We start from the raw sequence: 27,774 nt of genomic DNA, 5'->3' as shown, positions 1-27,774 counted from the left end.
CCTCAGCCTTAGGATATAAAATCTCTGATCTAAAAGGAATAAGCCCATCCGTATGCATGCATTGGATTTTGCTTGAAGAAGATTCAAAACCTTCCAGAGAACACCAACGTAGAATAAATCCTATAATGAGTGCGGTAGTTAAGACTGAAGTTCTTAAGTTACTAGAGGCAGGTATAATATATCAGATCTCGGACAGTAAATGGGTGAGTCCCGTGCATGTAGTACCCAAAAAGGGAGGCATCACAGTCGTGCAAAACGAGAAGGGCGAACCTGTAGCAAAAAGAACCGATGGAGGTTGGCGTATGTGCATAGATTATAGAAAATTAAATAAAGCAACTAGGAAGGACCATTTCCCATTACCATTCATAGATCAAATGTTGGAGCGCCTAGCCCGACACTCTTACTTTTGTTATTTAGATGGATATTCAGGATTCTTCCAAATACCTATTCACCCCGAAGATCAAGAAAAAACTACCTTTACATGCCCAGTTGGAACTTTTGCCTATAGAAGAATGCCTTTTGGACTTTGTAATGCTCCTGCAACTTTCCAACGCTGCATGATGTCTATCTTTGCTGATTATTTAGATGGAATTATGGAAGTATTTATGGACGATTTCTCAGTTTGTGGATCAGATTTCAAAAATTGTCTTGTCAACCTTGAGAAAATCCTAGAGAGATGTGTAGAGGTAAACCTTGTGCTAAATTGGGAAAAATGTCATTTCATGGTCACCGAAGGGATTGTTTTAGGACATATAGTTTCCGAAAAAGGTATAGAGGTAGATAAAGCAAAAATAGAAGTCATAGAGAATCTAAAACCGCCGAAGACTATCAGGGAGATAAGAAGTTTTCTTGGACATGCCGGATTTTACCGACGTTTCATCAAAGATTTCTCCAAAATAACAAAGCCCTTAACTGGTCTTTTAATGAAAGATGCTGAATTTATCTTCGATGAAAAATGTACTGAAGCATTTAATCTTCTGAAGGAAGCTCTGACTTCAGCACCTATAATGAAACCCCCTGATTGGTCAGAACCGTTTGAGATAATGTGTGACGCCAGTGATTACGCTGTTGGAGCCGTTCTAGGTCAGAGAAAAGATAAGAAGTTACATGTGATTTATTATGCCAGTAGAACCCTAGACGCTGCACAGCTCAATTACGCAACAACCGAAAAAGAGCTCCTAGCTGTAGTTTTTGCAATAGACAAATTTAGATCTTATCTAGTAGGAGCCAAGATTATAGTTTATACCGACCATGCTGCCATTCGTTACTTACTAAGCAAAAAGGATGCCAAGCCTAGGTTACTTCGATGGATTCTATTACTGCAAGAGTTTGATTTGGATATCCGTGATAAGAAAGGCACTGATAATGTGGTAGCTGATCACCTATCTAGGCTAGAATACCTGAAACCTGATCCAGTTCCCATAAATGACGATTTTGCCTATGATAGACTGATAGCCCAACTAGAAACCATTGAAGAAGATAACCCAGACCCTCATGAGTATTTTCAAAAATCCTTAGCCATAAGTGATGTACCTTGGTATGCAGACTTTGTTAATTATCTAGCCGCTGACATCATACCCCCTGATCTAAACTACCACCGGAAGAAGAAGTTCTATAGTGATGTGAGAAACTTCTATTGGGACGAACCATTTCTTTTCAAGAGAGGTAAAGATGGCATTTTCCGCCGTTGTGTTCCAGAAGAAGAGGTAAATAATATAATTGAGCATTGTCACTCTGCACCCTATGGTGGACATGCAAGCACATCTAAGACCTACGCCAAGATTCTTCAAGCTGGCCTATTCTGGCCTACTATGTGGCGTGATGTCCATGCTTTCATTGTCAAGTGTGATAGATGCCAACGCACAGGAAATATTTCAAGACGTAATGAAATGCCGTTAAGAAATATCCAAGAAGTAGAACTCTTCGACGTATGGGGTATAGACTTTATGGGACCGTTCCCACCATCTTTTGGAAATCAGTACATCTTAGTAGCTGTTGACTACGTGTCTAAATGGATTGAAGCTATCGCCGCACCCACAAACGACACCAGAGTAGTCATCAAATTATTCAAAAATTATATATTTCCCAGGTTTGGAACACCCCGTTTAGTCATAAGCGATGGAGGATCGCACTTCATATCGAGAATATGTGATAAACTTTTAAGCAAGTATGGAGTTAAGCATAGAGTAGCAACACCATACCACCCACAGACCAATGGACAAGTGGAAGTATCTAATAGGGAGATAAAACAAATCCTCGAGAAGACTGTCTCTATATCTAGAAAGGATTGGTCACAGAAACTTCAAGAAGCATTATGGGCCTATAGAACCGCTTTCAAAACTCCTATAGGAACAACCCCTTATCAACTGGTCTATGGAAAATCATGTCACTTACCTTTTGAATTGGAACATAAGGCCTATTGGGCCATCAAAACTTTGAATTTGGATTACTTGACAGCTGGTGAGAAACGTATCCTTGACATCCACAAATTAGAAGAGCTCAGACAATCTGCCTACGAAAATGCCATCATATACAAAGAAAGAACAAAAGCTTGGCATGACAAAAGAATCATAAGAAGAGACTTCAAAATAGGCGATCCTGTTCTCCTGTTCGATTCTAGGTTACGACTTTTTCCAGGTAAACTCCGTTCGAGATGGACTGGCCCTTTCGAAGTATCTAAGATCCTAAGATCCTGAGATCCTAGTATTTTATTTATCGCATTTCCAGACATATTTTACTTTACTGCAGCTTTTATATTTTCATGCACTCTGAATTTCTTATATATATACATATTATGCACTAATGTTAACTTTTTCTTTTTCTTTTGTTTCTTTAATTATTTTATTTTTTGTCGTGCAAAGAAAAAAAATATAAGACAAAAATATTTTCATTTTTGTCTTTACAAAAAATATGCAAGCCTCAAGCCTTGAAAAGAAGAAGAAAACGCTATTCAGACCCCCCGGAAGACAAAGGTGCAAGAAGGCCCAAAAGGAGGATCCAAAACCACAAGGCCCAGGAATTGGCCTTGTGGCGGGCGCCATAGGCCCTGTGGCGGGCGCCACACCGTACCAACAACAAGTACGGGGCTGAATCCCCATTTCCACCATTTTCATCCCTTTCTTCACCAAAAACCCATTTTTCCAACCTTCCAAATCCTCCTTGAACCCCATTAAAGCTCCCTCATTTCCAAAATACCCACCATCCATAAAACATATCCAACATCCATTTCCATTTTCATCCATCAAAAAAACAAAAAAAAATCAAAACTTTATCATTCCCTCATAAACCACTTTTTCTACCATTTTCACTACCTAAGGAGCATTCAACAATGGAGTCCAACGGATTTCTTCTTCGTGATGGAAGACCGGGCGAAAGGCAACGGAAAATTATTCAGAGGCTTCAAAGTCGAGAAATTCTCTCGACTAGGTACTGCTCCTGGATTCCATGTCACCGAGGAGATGTGGCGTGATATGACAGCTAGAGAAGAAAGGCGTGATGGCCTTCTCTCTACTATTTCACAGCAGCTGACGGACAATATGAGCTTCATGCAACAATCGCGATTGGTTTCGGATCGTGCCTATAGCAACGTTTGCCGTACCTTGAACGATATCTCATTAGAGCAGAACCGTCAGAGAGAGTTCAACAGCCAACACTACCAGCTTGTCGAGGCCACTCAGGGTTCCATCTTAGGTAACCTTCGAGAGGTTCGGAGTGCTCAGGCTGCTTTATCAGCACGACTCGACCGGAGGGACCAGCATCGTAGTAGATCCCGTCGTTCCAGACCATCACATCAGGACGGCGAAGGCACCAGTGCCCCTCCTCAGTAGTCTTTTTCAGGTTACCCCCCTTATCTTATTTCGAAACATTGGGGACAATGTTCGATCTAAGTGTGGGAGGGGATTTTATTGCTTTCTGTCATTTCCCTTTCTAGTTAATTATTTCCTTTCAGTTATTTCCTTTCAGTAATTTAATTTTCTTAGATAATGCATGAGTCTGACGAGTCACCAGTATAATGTCTTTTTAGTTCATCTTCATTTTTTCCCATTTTCTTAGATAATGCATGAGTCTGACGAGTCACCAGTATAATGTCTTTTTAGTTCATCTTCATTTTTTCCCATTTCCTTAGCCTTACCAGAAAATTTTTTTGTTTCACATGTTTTTTGGGCTTTGGGACAGGTTTAGATTAGGATGTAGTGACCTAGGTCAACTTTTTGAAACATCAGAACCATTTTAGCACCATAGACCTCTTGAATATAGGAATCACTCCTAAACCCCACCATCTTGGCCTTTACTATCATTTTAAAAATTGTCCTAAGTAGTTTATCTTAGCAGTCAGCTCCGGCTTAAGCATGCTCTACGTAGGGGGCCGATGAACATAAGTGAATGATCCAGTGCTAATACTAAAAAAAAAAAAAAAAAAAAAAAAAAAAAAAAAAAAAAAAAAAAAAAAAAAAAAAAAAAATTTGCAAGTCACCTATTGTTAGTTGGTTCAGAGGTATCTGGCACTGAACTTGGTAGGGCGGATTACGATCCGATCCCCCGCAGCTACATTTAGGCGAAATAAAACAGGTTTACACATGCTTATGTGCCAGAAACCTTATGTTATGGATCAGAATCACTAACCGGTCACTCTACTATGAAGCATGTACAGATAACGGGCTTAATGTGATTGCGCCTGAATGAAAAGGACACAAAAAGATGAGAAGATAGGCCTAGGTATTGTGGGATGATATGGAGTGGTTAATATAGGATTGAAGTTTGTGTTTGTGTTACTATGGTACCCTTGGTTCACTTAGTTAGTATCTGTCACTGCATCCTGACTTGAACTTAGAATCCCTTTAGCCCAAAGACAAGTGTTGACACCATATTTTCTTAAGCTTTAATGTTTGCTTGAGGACAAGCAAAGATTTAAGTGTGGGAGAATTTGATCACACTAAAATTCACCGTATTTCTGACTCCGATTTCGCATGCATTCTTAGCTTTTATTGTTGTTTTGCTTTGTTATTTCTTTGTTTTCTTATGTTTTCAGGTTTTTATAATAATCGGAGCTTGAATCGGGAAAAGGAGCGAAAAAGGAGTGAAAACGGGCGAAAACCTAGAAATTCAGCGTTTTGCACTTACGGCACCCACCGTGGCGGGCGCCATGGGGTTAGCCATGACGTGGCCACGTCTCAAGACCACTCCTCAACCGTCAAGACCCACGATCCCCACTCCATCATCCCCTGTAGGGACCATGGCGGGCGCCATAGGCCTGTGGCGGGCGCCACAAGGCCAAAATCAGTAACCTCCACTTTTTAGTGGAGGGGCGTCCCTGTCATTTCATGCTTTCAGTTTTTACTATAAATAGGACCTTAGATTTTCGTTTTTCTTCATCCAGAATTAGAATTCTCTAGGCATATATCAGTTATAAAGCAGTTGCCATTCCACATCGGGGTGCCTCTGCAATCGAGTGATCGAGTCTGTAATCTGTCTGTGGTTCGAGTTTTTGGAGCACTCTGGAGGAAGTTAATCCTGCCGCCATTTTAATTCAAGTTCGTATTTTACTTTTGTTTATTTCCTGCACTCGCACATTTACGTTGTTTATTTCCTGCACTCGCACATTTACGTTGTTTATTTCCTGCACTCGCACATTTACGTTGTTTATTTCCTGCACTCGCACATTTACGTTGTTTATTTCCTGCACTCGCACATTTACGTTGTTTATTTCCTGCACTCGCACTTTACTTTGTTTATTATCCGCACTCGCTTTAAATTACTTTTATGAAAAACTATAAAAAGAATATTTACTTTATCATGTCTAACTAATTCTATAAAGGTTAGAATGTAAGGATCGTAATTAAACCAGTAATCAGTATAATTGTTCGTGGAAACACCTAAGGGCTATTTTATCTTTCAATTCAAGTAATTGTTTTTAACTATTTCAAAAACAGCCAAAAGCGCTTTGTCTAGTTTATTAGGAGATTTTAGATTAAAATGAAAAGAGATTTTAAAACGATTTTCGGACGCGTTAGGAAGTTTAAACTCTGGTTCGTAAGAACCTCTTTTTGCTAAGAAGTCCAGGTTAAAATACTTTTCAACTTAGTTAAGATACTATATTTCTTAAAAATAGGTTTACTACTCTAACGCAGTACGCACCTTTTTATCCGTGACAATAGGAGGGGTTGATTAGAGAGTACAACTCGGTTCTGAATACGCGAAAGCGACAGTTCCTGTTAAATTAGTTCTTTTCAAAGGAGAAAACATTGCCCATAAGTAGTTCCACTAACAAGTACTGGATTATCATTGATTGCGTGAATTACATTCGAGCCTGTCTTTATTTATTATTTAAAATTATAATTTTATTTACCATTGCACCCTTATTAAAACCCTTAAAAATAGTTGCCTTAGATACACACCATAACAACAGGTTTGATAGATTGACACTTGGTCTCTGTGGATTCGATAATCTTTTATATTACTTTGACGTGATTCGTACACTTGCGAAAAACACGCATCAATCACCTCAAGATAAAATAAACCAAGTAATAACATAATGCATATCCAAATAAGATATGAGTTCAATACTACTAATCTACCCAGTGTTACATGACCAGAGCATTGACTCATTACCTAGTCTTCAAACTAAAATACGGAAACTCTCCGGCTAATCTCGAGCGAGCTACCGTCCACTTACTTCAGCAATACTACTCTGGAGTATCTGCACGATGCCCATGTAAAGGTAACATTCAAACAGAAAGGGTGAGAATTCAAATCATTATGAAAAAGTATAATCAGGCACAATGATTAAATCAACAATTAACGAAATTCATCACACCTCGTATCATCATGTCAATAACATTAATCCACATTTATTTCATATGTTTCAAACATACATCAAAACTCAAGGAGTTAATATTAAAATTCAATGCTATATTCTCAAATATACACATAACCACAATTATCACATAATCACATATTTCACCAAGTTATGCATCCAAACATCACCAAATTCAATTACCATATCTCGAACACACATCACAATCACATAAATACATACATTCAATTATCACATAACTCTAATGTGACTCAATGCAAGACATGTGACTCTATGCATGCGGTACCTCAATGTGAACCCAACGTTTCACCGCTTTCCGATTCAATATCTAAAATCCAAGCCACGCTTCCGATCCGGACAAGATCAAAGCCACTACCACGCCTATTTCCAATTAAGGATCAACGTGTGCTACGTCTATTTCCAATTAAGGATCACCGTCTACTACCACGCATATTTCCAATTAAGGATCAACGTGTGCTACATCTACCACGCCTATTTCCAATTAAGGATCAACGTGTGCTACATCTACCACGCATATTTCCAATTAATGATCAACGTGTGCTACCATGTGAACCCACAGTTTCACCGCTTCCACTATGAAGCCAACCATGCCATGAATGAATGCACACATACCAACACATATGCAATTAAGATCATCTTTACCATCTTAACATTCCACATATCAACATAATTCAACTCTATGAATTATCCACCAATGGTACATATACACATTCATAACAATATATCATTCACAAATATAGGCTAATTATCAAATACACATAATTAGATTTCATTCCAATGAATACAACTTTTAAAATCTCAATTTTTCATTTTTCAAATAGTGGTAACCGGTTAATGCTTGGTGAGTATCCGGTTAACATAAAACAGAGCAAGTAACCGGTTAACGCTCGGTGAGTAACCGGTTAACATAAAACAGAAACAAATTCCTGCGCAGATTTTCAAGCAAGTAACCGGTTAACGCTCGGTGGGTAACCAGTTAACACAAAAACAGAATCAACAGATTTTTAAGCAAGTAACAGGTTAACGCTCGGTGGGTAACCGGTTAACACAAAAACAGAATCACATATTTTAAGGCAAGTAACCGGTTAACGCTCGGTGGGTAACCGGTTAACGTAAAACAGAATCAGAATTTTCTATGTTTTTCATCGTTTGAGGACCTTCGGACCTCCGATTTCGATTCCGTAAAAAGCTACACGTTCAGAAAATTATGACTCATACAATATAACATTAGTTTACAATTTTAACACAATCCAATCACCAAAAATCGAGAATATTCATCAATACCTAACAATTCCAAAACCATGCAATTTAAGGATTTCAACCTACACATGTTTCTACCCATTGACCCAATCATACTAACCCATAATAATAAGGATTCCCCCCTTACCTCTTCAATTTGATGGAAACCCTAGCTTCTCTTTTGTTCTTCCCGTCTTCTCCTTACTTTTCCTCTTCTCTTTCTCTATTTTTGTCAAATGATCAAATGAATCATATTCTCCCTCTCCTCTTACTATTTATATTAGTATTCTATTTGGGTTTAAAGCATAATACATCTAATTTAATTAATAGGCCCAATAAAACCTAATATTTAAATATCTCTATTTAATTCAAATAATTTAAATCAACCCAACATACACACTAAGTTAATTAATATAATTATTTAATTATATCTCATATCAACTAAATAATTAATTAACACACCAAATTAATTAATATAATCAATTATTATACTACCTAACAACCAATTAATTACTTAACACTCCAAATAAATAAATAAAATATAATAATAATAATATAAGAAACAATACTAAAAATTGGGTTGTTACAACTCTCCCCCACTTAAAAGATTTTCGGCCTCAAAAATTTACCTCAAACGAACAACTCCGGATACGATTCCTTCATCTTATCCTCGAGTTCCCAAGTAATATTGCCATTGGCGACTCCGCCCCATATCACTTTCACCAAAGAAATCTCCTTACCACGAAGCTTCTTCACTTCTCGATCTTCAATTCGCATAGGTGATGTATCGACCGTCAAATTATCCCTCACTTGAACATCATCTAATGGAACAACATGCGATGGATCCGCGATGTACCTTCTCAATTGAGACACATGGAACACATCATGAAGATTAGAAAGTGACGGTGGTAATGCAATCCGATATGCCACTTCACCTACCCTCTCGGAAATCTGATAAGGACCAATGAAACGCGGCGTCAACTTACGCGACTTCAAAGCTCTACCAACACCTGTTATTGGCGTAACTCGAAGAAACACATGCTCATCTTTCTCAAACTCAAGAGCTTTCCTCCTCTTATCATGATAACTCTTTTGACGACTCTGAGAAGCCTTCATCTTCTCTTGAATCATCTTAATCTTATCTGTAGTCTCTTGAATCAACTCGGGTCCAACCACAACACTCTCTCCCGATTCGTACCAACATAAAGGAGTTCTACACCTTCTACCATAAAGAGCCTCAAAAGGTGCCGTTCCATTACTCGAATGGAAACTGTTGTTATACGTAAACTCGATCAAAGGCAAGAAATTATTCCAATTTCCTCCTTGTTCCAAAACACAAGACCTTAAAAGATCTCCAAGTGACTGAATAGTCCTCTCCGTTTGACCATCAGTTTGCGGATGATATGCCAAACTCAAACGCAACTTCGTACCCAAAGCACTTTGCAAACCTTCCTAAAATCTCGAAGTGAACCTCAGATCTCTATCCGAAATAATGCTCGACGGAATACAATGCGAACACACAATCCTTTCGATGTACAACTTAGCAAGTCTCTCCATCAAATAGTCCATCCTCATCGGAATAAAATGAGCACATTTCGTCAACCTGTCCACAACGACCCAAATCGCCTCACAATTACTCGATGTTCTCGGCAAATCCGAAACAAAATCCATAGAGATACTATCCCACTTCCACTCGGGAATAGATAACGGTTGCATCAAACCAGACGGCTTTTGATGTTCAATCTTTGACTTTTGACAAGTCAAACATGAATACACAAATTCCGCTACATCCTTCTTCATACCTTGCCACCAAAACATCTTTCTCAAGTCTTGATACATTTTAGTAGCACCAGGATGAATACTCAAACCACTTCTATGCCCTTCCTCAAGAATCCTCTTTCTCAAATCCGCAACATCCAGAACACAAACTCGATCACGACACCTCATGATACCATTCTCATCAATCCTAAAGTCACCACCTTTGTCTTGATTAATCAATGTAATAACATCGACTAATTTCAAATCTGACTTCTGACCTTCTCTAATTTCGTCAAGAATGCCACACGTAAGCTTCAACATACCAAGCTTAACACACGAAGACGTCGCTTCACAAACCAAACTCAAATCTCTAAATTGCTCCAACAATTCAAACTCTCGAATCATCAACATAGACATGTGCAATGACTTCCTACTCAATGCATCAGCTACAACATTCTCCTTTCTAGGATGATAATTCAAACCAAAATCATAATCTTTCAAGAATTCCAACCATCTCCTTTGCCTCATATTCAATTCTTTCTGATCGAACAAGTACTTCAAACTCTTGTGATCACTAAACACATCAAATCTCGATCCAAACAAATAATGTCTCCAAAGCTTCAACACAAACACAACGGCGGCCAACTCTAAATCATGCGTCGGATAATTCCTCTCATGAACTTTAAGTTGCCTTGAAGCATAAGCTACCACTTGCCCTTTTTGCATCAAAACACCTCCCAAACCATACAAAGAAGCATCACAATACACAACGAAAGTTTCTAACGGATCCGGTAAAATCAAAATAGGAGCCGTAGTCAATCTTCTCTTAAGCTCTTGAAAATTCCCTTCACACTACGAAGTCCAAATGAAAGCTTGACCTTTCCTAGTCAACTGCGTCAATGGTGACGACAACTTAGAAAATCCTTCAATGAACTTCCTATAATAACCAGCCAAACCAAGGAAACTTCGAATCTCAGCAACAAACTTAGGAGCATCCCACTAAGATACAGCCTCAATCTTCGTAGGATCCACAGAAATACCACCACTCAAAATCACATGTCCAAGAAAACTTACTTCACTCAACCAAAACTCACATTTAGAGAGCTTAGCAAACAACTTCCTCTCTTTCAACACCGATAACACAACCTTCAAATGCTCGGCATGATTCTCTTTACTTTTGGAATAAATCAATATATCATCGATGAACACAACAACAAACTTATCCAGATAATCATGAAAATTTCTATTCATATACTCCATAAATACACCAGGTGCATTAGTCACACCGAAAGGCATCACGGAGTACTCGTAGTGACTGTACCTTGTCCTAAAAGCAGTCTTTTGTATATCCTCAGCCTTTACACGAATCTGATGATACCCAGACCTCAAACCAATTTTGCTAAACACACAAGCTCCAACCAGCTGATACATCAGATCGTCAATCCTCGGAAGTGGATACTTGTTCTTAATCGTCACTTTATTGAGTTGTCTATAATCAATGTAACACCCCAATAAAAATAAATAATTATTTAATTTAAGCTAATATTATATTTATTAACTTAATTAAGTAATTGGAATTATGGGATTATTATTATTATTATTATTGGGATAATAATATAAATTGGAAAATATATAAGTGTGAAATAAGGAAAAGGAATCCCATTTTGGTAAAAAGAGTTTTACGTGAAACAGAGAAGCGGCTGAAAAGTGGAAAGTGGAGAAAGGGCAAAGAGGAAGAGCAAGGGCAGAGGTTGGAGAAGAGAAAAGCTTGGAGCTCAAAGATTTGTCGGATTAATCAGGTAAGGGGGGTTTATCGTCGTTTAATGGGTATTATAGATTAACATGTAATGGGTAGTGATAAACCGTTGATTTGACCCTAATTGGGAATGTGGAATGCTGAGAAATTGTGTTGGATAAGTTGTGTTAAAGTTGTAATTGAATCTGTATTTGAGTGTGTTGTGATTTTCCGAACGTATCGCTTCTTACGGAATTGGAATCGGAGGTCCGGAAGTCCTCCAACGGCGGAAAATGCGGAGAATTCTGCATTCTGCTTCGTGTTAGCGCAGGAACAACTTTCTGTCTTGCGTTAACCGGTTAACCCAGGATGTTAACCGGTTAACACTGTTGTAATTTGTGAAAATTGCTGTTCTGTCTGCGTTAACCGGTTAACCCAGGGTGTTAACCGGTTAACACTGTTGTAAATGGCCAGAAAGCGTGTTCTGTCCTGCGTTAACCGGTTAACCCAGGGCGTTAACCGGTTAACACTGTTGGAAATTGGAAAAATTGATATTTTAATGTTGTGAACATAATTGGTGATTGGCCTATTATAGTTAATTGTGATGAGTAATTTTGTTGGGTTTATGTTATGAAGTGTTGATACAAGTATGAATGAGTGTGAAGTTGTTTCCGTGTACGAACAGTTGTAAAAGATTCTGAGTTGTAGGCTTGGTGAGCCAAAGTTGATTTTAAGTTGATTGTGTTGAAAATATTGTTGTGTTGCTATTGTTATTATGTTGTGGGAATTTAAAGTCGTGTATGTCATGTAAATTCATATGCATTAAGTCGGAGCTTTGCTCACACCACGTTGGCCTGGATTGGCAAATTTTAAGTTGAAAGTTGAAGGCTTATGCCTTGATGCCCAATAAAATGGCAATGATTTTAAGTTGGGAGTTTTACTCCGAATGGTACCACATGCATGACGAGTCGAGTCTCATTAGAGTTGCATTTTTGTTAGTTCGTTGTATGAGTATTTAATGTAATTGAGGTTATACGTGTGCTTATGTTGGTGTTGAGTATGACGTTTGAGTTGAGGTGCCGTTGCTGAATGTGTAATCTGATTTGGGTGATGAAACGTGTTAAATTACTTAACATTGCATGATATTTTATAATGCTTATTATATCGATTGAGGAACTCACCCTTACAACTATTTTTCAGGTAACGAGCAGTGATTGAGTAGAAGCTAGTGCTTGGAGTCTAGTGTAGTCTCCTTAGTGGGTCATGCTCTGATAGATGTAACATCGGGACGGGATGTTTAATTGTTTTATTGTTGGTTGTCGACCCATTTTACATGTAATATGTTATATGTTTTGATTGGTTGATTTGATTTCTATCCGCTGCGAATTATGCAAAAATGTGATTTTGATTAAATAAAGAAGCATGACAGTTATTATGGTGTGAAGTGGTTGTGTGACACCCTTAATTGCATCCTTACTCTGATTGATATGTTGTTATTTTAATTATATATTCGGGGTATTTTAGAAGGGTGTTACATTAGTGGTATCAGAGCAGGTCGGTCTGTCCGGCCAGTTGTCGTGTCGTTACTGTCTAACAATTGTGTATTGTTACTAATCTAACTTTAAGTTGTGTTGTAATGATAAGTTGAAATGGCTGGAAGGAATGACGCTGCAATGGCTGCCGCAATGCAAGCGATGGCACAAGCTGTGCAGAACTTGCCAAATGCTGGTGGAGATGCTGGATCACGTAGCTTGGCGACTTTTCAAAGAGAGAATCCGCCGGTGTTTAAAGGGAAGCATGATCCAGATGCAGCCTTAGGATGGTTGAAAGAGATCGAGAGAATCTTCCGTGTTATGGATTGCACTCCAGCTCAGAAGGTTCGGTATGGTACTCACATGCTAGCAGTCGAAGCTGATGACTGGTGGCTAGAGACTCACGAGAGGTTGACCGTGGCAGGTGAAGTCATTACTTGGGATGTATTCCGTAGGGAATTCATGAGAAAGTATTATCCGGAAGATGTCCGTGGTAAGAAAGAAATTGAGTTCCTTGAACTGAAGCAAGGAAACATGTCTGTCACTGATTATGCTGCAAAATTTGTGGAGCTCTCCAAATTTTATCCTCATTACACTGGTGCTGGTGCTGAATTTTCAAAGTGCATCAAGTTTGAAAACGGACTGCGCTCTGAAATTAAGAAGGCTGTTGGGTATCAGAAGATACGCATTTTTACTGAATTGGTTGATAGCTGCAGGATATTTGAAGAAGACAATAATGCTCATTACAAGATTGTCAGTGACCGCAGGGGCAAGCAACATCAAAACCGTGGCAAGCCGTATGATGCTCCAGTGGGAAAAGGGAAACAAGGAGCTGCTCCGGCTCAGAGAACTAGTAGGGGAGGTGATCCCGCTGGTATAGTTTGTTTCAAATGTGGTCAGGCTGGTCATAAGAGTAATGTATGCACTGCTGAAGTAAAGAGGTGTTTCCGCTGTGGTAAGACTGGCCATGCAATAGCTGATTGCAAGCACAAGGAAATGATTTGTTTTAATTGTGGCGAAGAGGGGCATATTGGAAGTCAGTGTCAGAAGCCAAAGAAATCTCAAACTGGAAAAGTGTTCGCATTGACCGGAACTCAAACCTCTAGTGAGGACAGACTTATCCGAGGTACATGTTTCATAAATGGTACTCCTTTAATTACTATTATTGATACCGGTGCTACACACTGTTTTATTTCTGCTAACTGTGCTCGAAGACTGGGTTTAAAATTGTCCGCTTTGGATGGTGAATTGATTGTTGAGACCCCAGCTAAGGGATCAATAACTACTTCTTTGGTATGTTTAAAATGTCCTTTGTCGATCTTCGATAAAGATTTCTATGTTGATTTAGTATGTTTGCCGTTGGATGGGATGGATGTAATTCTTGGTATGAACTGGTTAGAGTATAATTATGTTCATATAAATTGTCATCATAAGTCGGTAAGGTTTTCCACTCCTGAAGAGGAAGGAGTTGACTTATTACCTTTCGGAGAATTGCGAAAATTGATGAAAGAGGGAGCTCAGATGTTTTCTTTGATGGCGACGTTGTCGGTTGAGAGTAAAGCTAAGATTGAGGAACTGTTAGTGGTGAAAGAATTCCCTGAAGTTTTTCCTGATGAAATTCCTAGTGTGCCACCAGAGAGGGAGGTTAAATTTACTATTGATCTGGTACCTGGTACTAGGCCTGTTTCGATGGCACCGTATAGAATGTCGGCATCTGAATTGTGTGAATTAAAGAAGCAATTGGAAGAATTACTTGAGAAGAAGTTTATAAGACCAAGTGTGTCACCGTGGGGAGCTCCAGTGTTGCTAGTAAAGAAGAAAGATGGTAGTATGAGGCTTTGTATTGATTATAGACAATTGAATAAAGTAACGATCAAGAATAAGTATCCACTACCGAGAATAGATGATTTGATGGATCAATTAGTGGGTGCCTGTGTGTTCAGTAAAATTGATTTGAGATCGGGCTATCATCAGATCAAAGTGAAAGATGAAGACATCCAGAAGACAGCGTTCAGAACTCGGTATGGACATTATGAGTATTCTGTGATGCCTTTCGGTGTGACTAATGCGCCGGGAGTATTTATGGAATACATGAATCGTATTTTCCATACTTATCTGGACCATTTTGTGGTAGTATTTATTGATGATATTTTGATTTACTCTAAGTCCGAAGAAGAGCACAAGGAACATTTGAGATTAGTGTTGGATGTTTTGAAAGATAAGAAATTGTATGCGAAGCTGTCCAAGTGTGAATTTTGGTTAAGAGAAGTCAGTTTTCTCGGCCATGTAATTTCAGGAAAAGGTATTGCTGTAGATCCTTCCAAGGTAGAAGCTGTGTTGCAATGGGAGACTCCTAAGTCGGTTACCGAGATTAGAAGCTTTTTGGGATTAGCTGGATATTATAGAAGGTTTATTGAAGGATTCTCTAAGTTAGCACTTCCGTTGACTAAATTAACTTGTAAGGGTAAAGCTTTCGTGTGGGATGTTCAGTGCGAAGAGGGTTTTAATGAATTAAAAAGGAGATTGACGTCGGCGCCGGTTTTGACTTTGCCAAATCCGGAGGAACCGTTTATAATCTACTGTGATGCTTCATTGATGGGTTTAGGAGGTGTGCTCATGCAAAATAATAAAGTAATTGCTTATGCGTCGCGACAGTTAAGAGTTCATGAAAAGAACTATCCTACGCATGATCTTGAACTTGCTGCTGTGGTGTTTGTGCTAAAAATCTGGAGGCATTACCTTTATGGTTCCAGATTTGAAGTTTTCAGCGATCATAAAAGTTTAAAGTATCTATTTGATCAGAAAGAGCTGAACATGAGACAACGTAGGTGGTTAGAATTGCTTAAGGATTATGATTTCGGGTTGAATTATCATCCAGGAAAAGCAAATGTTATGGCCGATGCTTTAAGTAGAAAGACCCTGCATGTGTCAGCAATGATGATTAAGGAGTTGGAATTAATTGAGCAATTTCGTGATATGAGTTTGGTTTGCGAAGTAACACCGCAGAGTGTAATGCTAGGAATGCTAAAGATTAATAATGATTTTATGGATAGTATCCGAGAGGCACAGACATTGGATGTGAAATTAGTAGATATCCTTAATCGTTGTGGTCAATCAGAGAAGAGTGACTTTAAGATTGATGCGAGAGGTGTGTTGAAATTGGGGGAAAGAATTTGTATTCCTGATGATGCGATTTTGAAAAGAAGCATTCTAGAAGAGGGTCATAGAAGCAGTTTGAGTATTCATCCAGGAGCTACTAAAATGTATCAGGATTTAAAGAAAATATTTTGGTGGCCCGGAATGAAAGAAGATGTGGCTCATTTTGTGTATGCGTGCCTAACTTGTCAGAAGTCAAAGATTGAGCATCAGAAGCCGTCTGGGCTAATGCAACCGTTGGCTATTCCATAGTGGAAGTGGGATAGTATCAGTATGGATTTTGTTTCTGGTTTACCGAGGACAAGTAAGAGTTTTGAAGCTATTTGGGTGATTGTTGATAGATTGACGAAATCGGCTCATTTCATTCCGATTAGAATGGATTATCCGTTAGAGAGATTAGCTGAGTTGTATATTGAGAAGATTGTAAGTTTGCATGGTATTCCGTCGAGTATTGTTTCGGACAGAGATCCTAGATTTACATCGAAGTTCTGGGAAGGTTTGCAGAGGGCTTTGGGAACTAAGCTGAGATTGAGTTCTGCATATCATCCGCAGACTGATGGTCAGACTGAGAGGACGATTCAGTCATTAGAGGATCTTTTGAGAGCTTGTGTTTTGGAAAAGGGAAGTACTTGGGATTGTTATTTGCCTTTGATTGAGTTTACCTACAACAATAGTTTTCATTCGAGCATTGGTATGGCGCCGTTTGAAGCTTTGTATGGTAGAAGATGTCGGACACCGTTATGTTGGTATGAGTCCAGTGAGAGTGCTGTGGTTGGACCGGAGATTGTTCAACAAACTACGGAAAAGATTAAGATGATTCAGGAGAAGATGAGAATTGCTCAGAGTCGTCAGAAGAGTTATCACGACAAGAGGAGGAAGTCACTTGAGTTTCAAGAGGGAGACCATGTGTTTCTTCGTGTTACTCCGATAACTGGGGTTGGTCGAGCTTTGAAGTCGAAGAAGTTGACACCTCGATTTATTGGTCCTTATCAGATTTTGGAGAGGATAGGAGAGGTAGCCTATCGTATCGCTTTACCGCCGTCACTTGCGAATTTGCATGAGGTTTTTCATGTGTCTCAGTTGAGGAGGTACATTCCCGATTCGTCGCATGTAGTCCAAGTGGATGATGTGCAGGTGAGAGATAACCTGACTGTTGAAACATCACCTATGAGGATCGAGGATCGAGAGTTGAAGCAGCTGCAGGGTAAAGAGATTGCCTTGGTGAAGGTAGCTTGGGGAGGACCAGCAGGTGGCAATGTGACTTGGGAACTTGAGAGCCAGATGAAGGAGTCTTATCCTGAGTTATTCGCTTGAGGTATGTTTTCGAGGACGAAAACTCTTTTAGTAGGGGAGAGTTGTAACACCCCAATAAAAATAAATAATTATTTAATTTAAGCTAATATTATATTTATTAACTTAATTAAGTAATTGGAATTATGGGATTATTATTATTATTATTATTGGGATAATAATATAAATTGGAAAATATATAAGTGTGAAATAAGGAAAAGGAATCCCATTTTGGTAAAAAGAGTTTTACGTGAAACAGAGAAGCGGCTGAAAAGTGGAAAGTGGAGAAAGGGCAAAGAGGAAGAGCAAGGGCAGAGGTTGGAGAAGAGAAAAGCTTGGAGCTCAAAGATTTGCCGGATTAATCAGGTAAGGGGGGTTTATCGTCGTTTAATGGGTATTATAGATTAACATGTAATGGGTAGTGATAAACCGTTGATTTGACCCTAATTGGGAATGTGGAATGCTGAGAAATTGTGTTGGATAAGTTGTGTTAAAGTTGTAATTGAATCTGTATTTGAGTGTGTTGTGATTTTCCGAACGTATCGCTTCTTACGGAATTGGAATCGGAGGTCCGGAAGTCCTCCAACGGCGGAAAATGCGGAGAATTCTGCATTCTGCTTCGTGTTAGCGCAGGAACAGCTTTCTGTCTTGCGTTAACCGGTTAACCCAGGATGTTAACCGGTTAACACTGTTGTAATTTGTGAAAATTGCTGTTCTGTCTGCGTTAACCGGTTAACCCAGGGTGTTAACCGGTTAACACTGTTGTAAATGGCCAGAAAGCGTGTTCTGTCCTGCGTTAATCGGTTAACCCAGGGCGTTAACCGGTTAACACTGTTGGAAATTGGAAAAATTGATATTTTAATGTTGTGAACATAATTGGTGATTGGCCTATTATAGTTAATTGTGATGAGTAATTTTGTTGGGTTTTGTCGCATCCGCGAAAATCAACCGGCGGGACTCAAATAAAAACACAACACAGAGCCGCCACTGCGCGTTATTTATCCCAAAATAGGGAAAGGAAACGCTCAGAGAAACCTGGAAAGGAAATGGTCTCGCGACCAAAGAGAAAGGGTAAGGGAGTCGGTTACGCAAGGGGAAGGTATTAGCACCCCTCACGTCCGTCGTACTCGACGGGATCCACGTTCTAAAATAAAGAATAGGTTGCTAAAACATCACACACACACACGGGGAATGCATGTGGGGTTAAGAGAAGGGAGCTCGATAGGACATCGCATCCTATGCCTACATATCTCGTCTGGAACGAGAATCAGAGCCACTGTAGTTCGGCTTACGCACGCCAAACAACACAAAACACACAAACAGATGGCAAACATGGAGCCCAGCAGCCAATCATTGGACTTACGTCAGCATCCGAACCAAAACACACTCAAAAGGGCAAACGTGGAGCCCGACAGCCAATCTCTGGACTTACGTCAGCATCCGAACCAAACAAACGCAATCAGATGACAAGTAAACACACACAAAAAGAAAAAAAAGTGCCCGGAGAGGTCTCGCACGACCTCCTGCCTACATACCTCGTCTGGAACAAGGATCAGGGCGATGTAGTTCCCCCTCAAGGGAAAGGAAGAACATGCAAACTAGTAGGGAGTCGGGAACTCGAGCCTACAAGTCATCAAGCAAGCCAGAAGAAACGTTGAGACGTCAAAAGAAACGACACACGCAGACTAACAGGGAGTCGGGAACTCGAGCCTGATAGCTGCCAAACAAAACACACGCAAAAAAGAAAAGGGTGCCTGGAGAGACCTCGCACGGTCTCCTGCCTACATACCTCGTCTGGAACAAGGATCAGGGCGATGTAGTTCCCCCTCAAGGGAAAGAAAATCTAGCCAGAAACTGAGGGAAGACACACTACCAGGGAGCTGGACTCGAGCCTAGTGTTGTCATGCATCGTTACCCTACGTTCAGGTTTCTACCTACTTGCACAACTGCAAGCTAATCCTATCCAGGAAAGAAGCAAACATACAAGCATACAGATCAAAACAATTCAAGCAAACATGTCAAACAAATATTCACATAGCACACACTATAACCAATCAAGTGAGGCTCACACAATGGGTTTGACTGCCGAAGCAAGTCATCTGTACATGTGTAGATTCGCTCTTAACCTTGCCATTACGAGGCTAAGGTGAAGCAGATGAAAGGTGAAGTGAGGATGAGACCTCACAGCTCTTATCCCTGACCAGGGAGAGCTTCAGACAAAGGAGCGTGGGTCCAGAATGGAGGGACCCTTCTACGCTCAAAGACTCTGACTCGATTGTGCAACAGCACGAGATCTTGGGTTTGTGTCCCAATGCATCAACACACAGCCGTGTGAGCAGAGGGACGACTCACAGAGTAGTGGGGGATAGATTGCATATCCCTTGGCTTCCACCAATTGCCTCATAGAGGACTTCACCTGCTTAGGCACAAATGTAAACAACCACAAACATCGCCTCTTAAGGAGGACTTCAGACAGTTTGCCCGGCCAAGTAACAGGCCGGGTCTCCAGACTACATGAAGAATAGAAGTCCTACCTCAAGTGGTTTAAAAACCAAGCAGCAGCAAGCAAGTTCTTAAAAGAACTGTAAGCAACTAAATGTACCTGAAAACAATCAAGTATCATCAGTACTCAGCCAGACAACAATAAACAGCAAATGTTAATCAGTTAATCTATACAATTAAGCAACACAAAGGCAGGCTATAAGCTCAAGCTCAAGCTTCACAACCTACAAAACAAAGTTATGTTAGTTCTCCACATCCAACAATCTCAATTCAAATTGCCTTGAAGCAATCTCCTTAAGCATTGTGCATTTCATCCTGAAAAGTCAAACCAAATGTGAGAAACTAGACCACTAGGCCAAGCCTAGGGTCCAAAAGGGAGAAAAAATTCTAAACAGCAAACAATTCTCAACCAAAACCAAATTAATGCAAATGGAAAGCAAATGCAATTGATCCCATACTCATATCATTCTCCATATTCATTTCATGACCAAAACAAGTCAAACTAGGTCAAATGCAACATCCAATGTCCAAACAGAATAACTTCAATCAAAAGCATACCAAAACAATTCCAAAAATCCTCAAATAATTCACACCTAAACAGGACATATTCAAGGTATAGCATGTCAATCTTCAGCTCAATTGGACAAAAGGAACTAAGGCATTGAAAATCAAGAAATCCAGACACAATTATTCAAGCCAAACCATAGCATCAACACATGCATTCACTTCAAAAATTCATAAATCAGTGAAATCAATTAAGAAATGAATGGGACCAAAACAGGGATGTCCTATAATGTGTCTACAACCAGCATACCAAATTTCACATTCATCCAAAACCATATGAGAATTTCACATTAGATTTACAAACATGTGTCACATGAGCTTGCACAATTGACCAACAGAGGTGAAAAATATCAATCAAATTGAAAATGCCACATAAAAATCCAGCAAAATTCACATAGCATCTCAACATATCCATAAACATCCATGTAAAATTTCAACTCAATCAAGCAATCATAGGCTAGGCAAATAATTTCATGAAGTTGCCCTAGTTAGGTGTGACACAAATTGTCACACCTAAGTTCAAAAAATGATAACTCAATCATCAGGTATCCAAACACCACAAACTTTACATGTAAATCACCAGCAACATGTCTAGAATCACCACAAAAAATTTCAAGAATTTCTTTTAAGGCATGAGTATTTCACAATGGAAATGGTAGAACATGTCAAAAATGCATACAAGTCAAACATCCATAGACCAAGTCAATATTTCATCATGCACAACTTTGGAAATCATACTCATAAAAAACTAGAGGAAAAATGGGATCCAACACAAAAACTCTCATATTTTTCTGATTTGTAAAATATTTTTTATGAATTTTTTAAGGTCAAAATGATTTATGAATATATATTTGAATTAAATTAATTTAATTAAGTTTTTTAATGGCAATCTTGTAATTACGCTCAGCCTTGCCAAAACGACGTCACTTCGTTTTAATGTGTTGGCACTTCCTGATTCGTCCAGGCGCGCGGGAAACATGATTTCAAACTGGAAAGGCGCAAAAATGGATTAAACACGGTTGTGCGCCCAGAATTCATCATCTTCTTCATCAGTTTCCCAGATTTGGGGAAGAACATCAAGAACACTAAAACTTAACCAAAATCTACAAATGGATACTCGTTGGAACGGTCTCATCCTCAGGATCTCAAATATGTACATGAATCATCCTAATTGTTCCTAAATTTCACGAATCGAACAACTTAGGGTTTGGCATCCTAACTTCTAATCAAGATAACTTCCTCTATGCTAATCCATTTTACAAACCAAAAGCATCATCGAACTCTACATTCAACAAGCTACAAAACGCATACAAGCATTAAAGCAATGGTGAGATTCGATTTTCAAGTACCTGGAAATGGCAGTGTTGAAATTGGATGAGTTTGCGCTTGGATCACCAAAACAGATCAAGAATGATGATAGGTGAGGTGAATGAAAGGTCCAGGTTCAATTGAAATGGCTCCTATTGCACGAATTCCTCAATTCACCATTGATGCATCATATAGGACAGTCACGATTTGGTGCTCCTTTGATCTTGATTTCCAAAAACAGTTGCAGATGATGACGAGTGGAAGTTGCAGCAAGAAGAATTTCACAAATTGATCAAGAATTGAGAGAGTTTTGATCAATTGAAGTTCTATGAGGTTTTTGAGAATTTGGAGAATTTGGAGGGAAAAGAGATTGAGATTTTTGGGGAATTGTGAAAATCTGTTAGAGTTTGTTATGATTAAGCTTAAGTACCTCAACTTAATCGAGCTCCTTAATCATGAATTAGCACCATGCCATGTAATTAGCAAAATTGCATTATTCTTAAGCAAGGGCAAAATGGTAATTGCACATGCCAGCCAATGCCAGCTCATTGACAGCTCACACATGCCCTAAACATCTGTCATGAGCTGTTGCCACTTGTTTCATGTTGATTGGATACATATTTTGGAAATTCACTATGTGATGGTAATATTATTCATTTTCAAGTTCATTCCAAAAGCTAAATCTCAAACCATGAGGCCTAGGCATGTTATGATGATTCCAATCATTTCCAAATATCATTTGTGAGGTGTTGCAAAAATCCCCATTCAAAAATTCCCATTATTTCTCAAGTTGGACCATTTTGCCCCTGGATTTTTAACTGTGCACTTGAAATTTGACTTTTTGCATTGACCATTTTTGATGAAATCCAATTATGCACCATGAAAGTATATGTCAAATGGAGTTTGTGCATAAAAAGATCACTCAATTTGGACACTCCATGTGGAAGTTATGCCCCTCTGATTATGGGTCATTTTTGAAATTGAGTGGACCATAACTTGCCAACCATACATGGGATTTTCAAGTTCTTGGACTTTTTAGAAAGGTGAGAACAAGATCTACAACTTTCATGTTGAACAAATTTTCATTTGAAGCTTCCTTGGACATGTATTTTTGAGGTCAAAAACTTTCCATTTTTGGAAACTTCTATTACAAGTCACTTTCTATTTTTGGCAATTTTTGTTCTGACTTTATTTTCTCCATTCTTGAGCTTTGACATGTCAAATAACACTTGTTCCAACATGAATGAAGTGTATCCAACTCATTTCCACCTCCAAATCCATTAAATCATGCACAGTTGACCACAGTTAACTTTTTCAACTGATAGATGAATTTGGCAATGCATTGATCCAACTGAGCCCCAATCTTCTGATGAAATGGCCCAAGAATGAAACCCTAGCCTCAATAATCCCCATATAATCATAGAATGATCCCCATCTCCATCATAGACCCTATCTCCTGATCATGCCCTGACTGGCCCAATGCAACTGATTAGGGTTGACCAGTGGTCAAAACCCTAATCCCAAGGAATCAGCTTCAACACTTGATGAAATCAAACCATGATGATGATGATGAATCATTGCAATCAAGATGAAGACCAACATCCTTTGAGAATCATGAAACCCTAATTTGGACCTCCACATCCTCAGATGATCAATGACCAGTCCAATGAAACCCTAGCTTGCACTTTGTCTTCCTCATCTTCTGATCAAGACTTGGGAGAATGGCTTGCACAATGTGACCACATGATATGCAATATGCAATGCCTAATGACCTAAAAATGATATGCAAATATGTTATGCTAGTCCCAAGAGAAGAGGGCAAATTTTGAGGTGTTACAGGTTTATGTTATGAAGTGTTGATACAAGTATGAATGAGTGTGAAGTTGTTTCCGTGTACGGACAGTTGTAAAAGATTCTGAGTTGTAGGCTTGGTGAGCCAAAGTTGATTTTAAGTTGATTGTGTTGAAAATATTGTTGTGTTGCTATTGTTATTATGTTGTGGGAATTTAAAGTCGTGTATGTCATGTAAATTCATATGCATTAAGTCGGAGCTTTGCTCACACCACGTTGGCCTGGATTGGCAAATTTTAAGTTGAAAGTTGAAGGCTTATGCCTTGATGCCCAATAAAATGGCAATGATTTTAAGTTGGGAGTTTTACTCCGAATGGTACCACATGCATGACGAGTCGAGTCTCATTAGAGTTGCATTTTTGTTGGTTCGTTGTATGAGTATTTAATGTAATTGAGGTTATACGTGTGCTTATGTTGGTGTTGAGTATGACGTTTGAGTTGAGGTGCCGTTGCTGAATGTGTAATCTGATTTGGGTGATGAAACGTGTTAAATTACTTAACATTGCATGATATTTTATAATGCTTATTATATCGATTGAGGAACTCACCCTTACAACTATTTTTCAGGTAACGAGCAGTGATTGAGTAGAAGCTAGTGCTTGGAGTCTAGTGTAGTCTCCTTAGTGGGTCATGCTCTGATAGATGTAACATCGGGACGGGATGTTTAATTGTTTTATTGTTGGTTGTCGACCCATTTTACATGTAATATGTTATATGTTTTGATTGGTTGATTTGATTTCTATCCGCTGCGAATTATGCAAAAATGTGATTTTGATTAAATAAAGAAGCATGACAGTTATTATGGTGTGAAGTGGTTGTGTGACACCCTTAATTGCATCCTTACTCTGATTGATATGTTGTTATTTTAATTATATATTCGGGGTATTTTAGAAGGGTGTTACATTAGTGGTATCAGAGCAGGTCGGTCTGTCCGGCCAGTTGTCGTGTCGTTACTGTCTAACAATTGTGTATTGTTACTAATCTAACTTTAAGTTGTGTTGTAATGATAAGTTGAAATGGCTGGAAGGAATGACGCTGCAATGGCTGCCGCAATGCAAGCGATGGCACAAGCTGTGCAGAACTTGCCAAATGCTGGTGGAGATGCTGGATCACGTAGCTTGGCGACTTTTCAAAGAGAGAATCCGCCGGTGTTTAAAGGGAAGCATGATCCAGATGCAGCCTTAGGATGGTTGAAAGAGATCGAGAGAATCTTCCGTGTTATGGATTGCACTCCAGCTCAGAAGGTTCGGTATGGTACTCACATGCTAGCAGTCGAAGCTGATGACTGGTGGCTAGAGACTCACGAGAGGTTGACCGTGGCAGGTGAAGTCATTACTTGGGATGTATTCCGTAGGGAATTCATGAGAAAGTATTATCCGGAAGATGTCCGTGGTAAGAAAGAAATTGAGTTCCTTGAACTGAAGCAAGGAAACATGTCTGTCACTGATTATGCTGCAAAATTTGTCATGCGGACATGCATTTCATAAAAAATGTTTGCCCCAGTATTTATTAAAGATGACTCTTACCTGTCCCATTTGTAGGGCAAAGATTTGAGATATATTAATGTCTTATTTTATATTCAATATTAATGTAAAAGAATTTATATTAAGGTAAAAATAAAGTGTTCTAGTGTTTGAGAATGAATATAATAATATATAAAATTAATTATATTATGTTTATTAAATTATATATTTGTAATATTTTACTTTTAATATAACTATATTGAAAGTCATGCTATGAACCATTTTTATTTATTATATATAAATATTATATTAACACATATTTATTGAACAATTTTGATCTATTGAGAGTGTAAAATAAATATAATAGATAAACATTAATTTATCGAGGAGAATATAAATGCTAACTACTTTCGGTTTAAATATTTACACTTATTTAATATGCAAGAAACTCGTTATTTCTAAAATAGTTAAACACTAGTCATTCTATACTATAAATTGTTTATTATTGAACATGTGAATTAAAAGACAAAATTAATGTTACAGATTTCATAAAAGCATATATAAATATATGGAATATTAATTAAAAATTGAAGAAAATAACATATTAAAATGAAAAAAAATATTAAAAAAAGTACCGTCGATATCTTTTCAACCAGACAAAAAGAAACAAATTGTTTTTCTTTTAGAATTAACTCTATAGTTCAACAATGGGTACAAAGAAGAAAAAAATTAGCATGATTTGACATTTACTAAATCAATTTACTGTTATCTCCTCATTTTATTATAACTTTTGTAAAAATATTTTGTATCACAAGTATTTTTAAATATTTATATTTTTTTTTATGTTGATTTGTTTTTTTCAATATTATTAATAAATTATAATTTTAAATGAAAAGTAAAAACAATTTATAATTAAAAAAAAAAGGAAATATTAATTATCAAAGTGTAAGCATGTTCATACATTTGCAAACGTTCTCAATTTTTCTATCTATTTTTTATATGACATCTATAACGTCGCACTTTCTAGTTCTGTCTCTCAACATATTGAAAGGTATTAGGGAGTCCACAACATTTATGGATCCCAATTTCAACTAGATATCAGTATTAATCGCTTTATTAACTAGATTATTTCTAGATAATAGAACTCTGGTATGAATCTGCGAAAACATCCAAATCGCTTTATTAAGTGTGATTAGTTCTAGTATGAATCTGTGAAAACATCCAAATGGTAAACATAATCACCAAATTATGCAAGGACTTTTTTAAGTCTTCGCTCTTGAGAAATCGAAAGATTTTAGCAAACACGAGCATTATGTTGAAATGAATCTTATAATATGCATGGTCATCTATTATCACTCTACATCTCCCTCCAGGGAAAACATGGCAACAAATTTGAAGTATTTTTAGGCCAACTTGTAGATTAAATGATGTTTGCCGACACAAATGATATATTCCTCCTGTGTTTTCTTTTTCCCAAAAAGAAAAATCTCCAACAAGTAAAATGAAGCAAGAAAACTTGCTAGGCTAGGCTGGCTAATGAAAAAGGAAATACAGCTCTAGTCCTGCTATTTTATTCTCCAACAGTCAAACCAAATCCAAATTTGTAGTCTTTTTTCTTGTGATCAAGCTGCAATAAGTAAATATGAAAATCATGTCAAAGAATGATGAATAATCTGATAAAACCTATATGAACAAAGGAAAGCGCTCTGACCTCGGCAGAAAGAATGAAGTTCAGACCCATGTTTAACCGCTCCTCCAAAAATGCAGCACAGACGCCATTGGGATCAACCTTTCCCCTAAGGCGGCACTATAATAACCAACACAAGATGTTGAAACAAGATAAGATGGTTTTTCAACTGGATAAAATGGGTCAAAATTTCATCACAATGAGCAAAGAACTTTAAATGGCCAACTGTGATCCTAATCAGCTTCCAAAGGGAGACTTTAAATGGCCAACTATGATCCTAATCAGCTTTCAAAGGGAGACATGGGTGGTAAGTTTCTTCCTCATAATTCACATTGTGTATTACTAAGTGCCATTTAAAATAAAGAAATAGGCATAAAAATCGTGGAATCGTTTAAAATCAGTCGAGGAATGACAAAGCATCACACCAAATATGTAGTACTAAGTACCTGTCTAAGGATGTAGTCATAACCAAAGCTAGCAGTGACGTCTCTTGACATGGAGTTGAAGTTGCACATCAAATCAGTAGCCAGAGAAACCTGCAAGGAAAATTCAACGTAAGAAATAAAAAGGACTGAGGAAAGCACAAATCTACTATGTCATGATTGACTCACCTTATCAGATACCTTCTGAACATAGCTTAGAAGGGCCATTCCAGTGCTGGCAATTTGTCCAGTGGCAACCTGGATGAATACAAGCAATTTGATATATTTTGGTAGCCATATAAAATGAATAAAATAATTAGGTGATAAAAATGGAAACATTGAACAGAAAATAAGATAATATGTAGCATATGTTAACAATCCCAGATAGCAGAGCAGAGCATCCACAAAAACGATATAGCAGAAAAACGGGAT

The 27,774-nt window shown here is 38.3% G+C and overlaps 1 protein-coding gene across 4 annotated transcripts in view; it reads right to left on the bottom strand.

The window, feature by feature from the left end:
* The window catches only part of LOC127103805 (mitochondrial import receptor subunit TOM40-1), an 86,644-nt gene that overhangs the window by 5,839 nt on the left and 53,031 nt on the right, over positions 1 to 27,774 (bottom strand). For 2 of the 4 annotated variants that reach the window (XM_051041049.1, XM_051041050.1), the window contains exons 2-3: positions 27,532 to 27,600; positions 27,346 to 27,456 (exon numbers count right to left, since the gene is read on the bottom strand). In XM_051041049.1, coding sequence (XP_050897006.1) covers positions 27,346 to 27,456; positions 27,532 to 27,600 — 180 coding nt within the window. Of the gene's footprint in view, positions 1 to 26,543; positions 26,861 to 26,944; positions 27,041 to 27,345; positions 27,457 to 27,531; positions 27,601 to 27,774 lie in introns of those variants that run through there. The other 2 variants (XM_051041047.1, XM_051041048.1) reach the window with 2 other exon arrangements.

This window comes from Lathyrus oleraceus, chromosome 7 (genome assembly GCF_024323335.1).
Source record: "Lathyrus oleraceus cultivar Zhongwan6 chromosome 7, CAAS_Psat_ZW6_1.0, whole genome shotgun sequence".
Taxonomy (NCBI): Eukaryota; Viridiplantae; Streptophyta; class Magnoliopsida; order Fabales; family Fabaceae; genus Lathyrus; species Lathyrus oleraceus.
The sequence above is the reverse complement of the archived record's forward strand: the minus strand, read 5'-3'. Positions and strand labels throughout refer to the sequence as shown.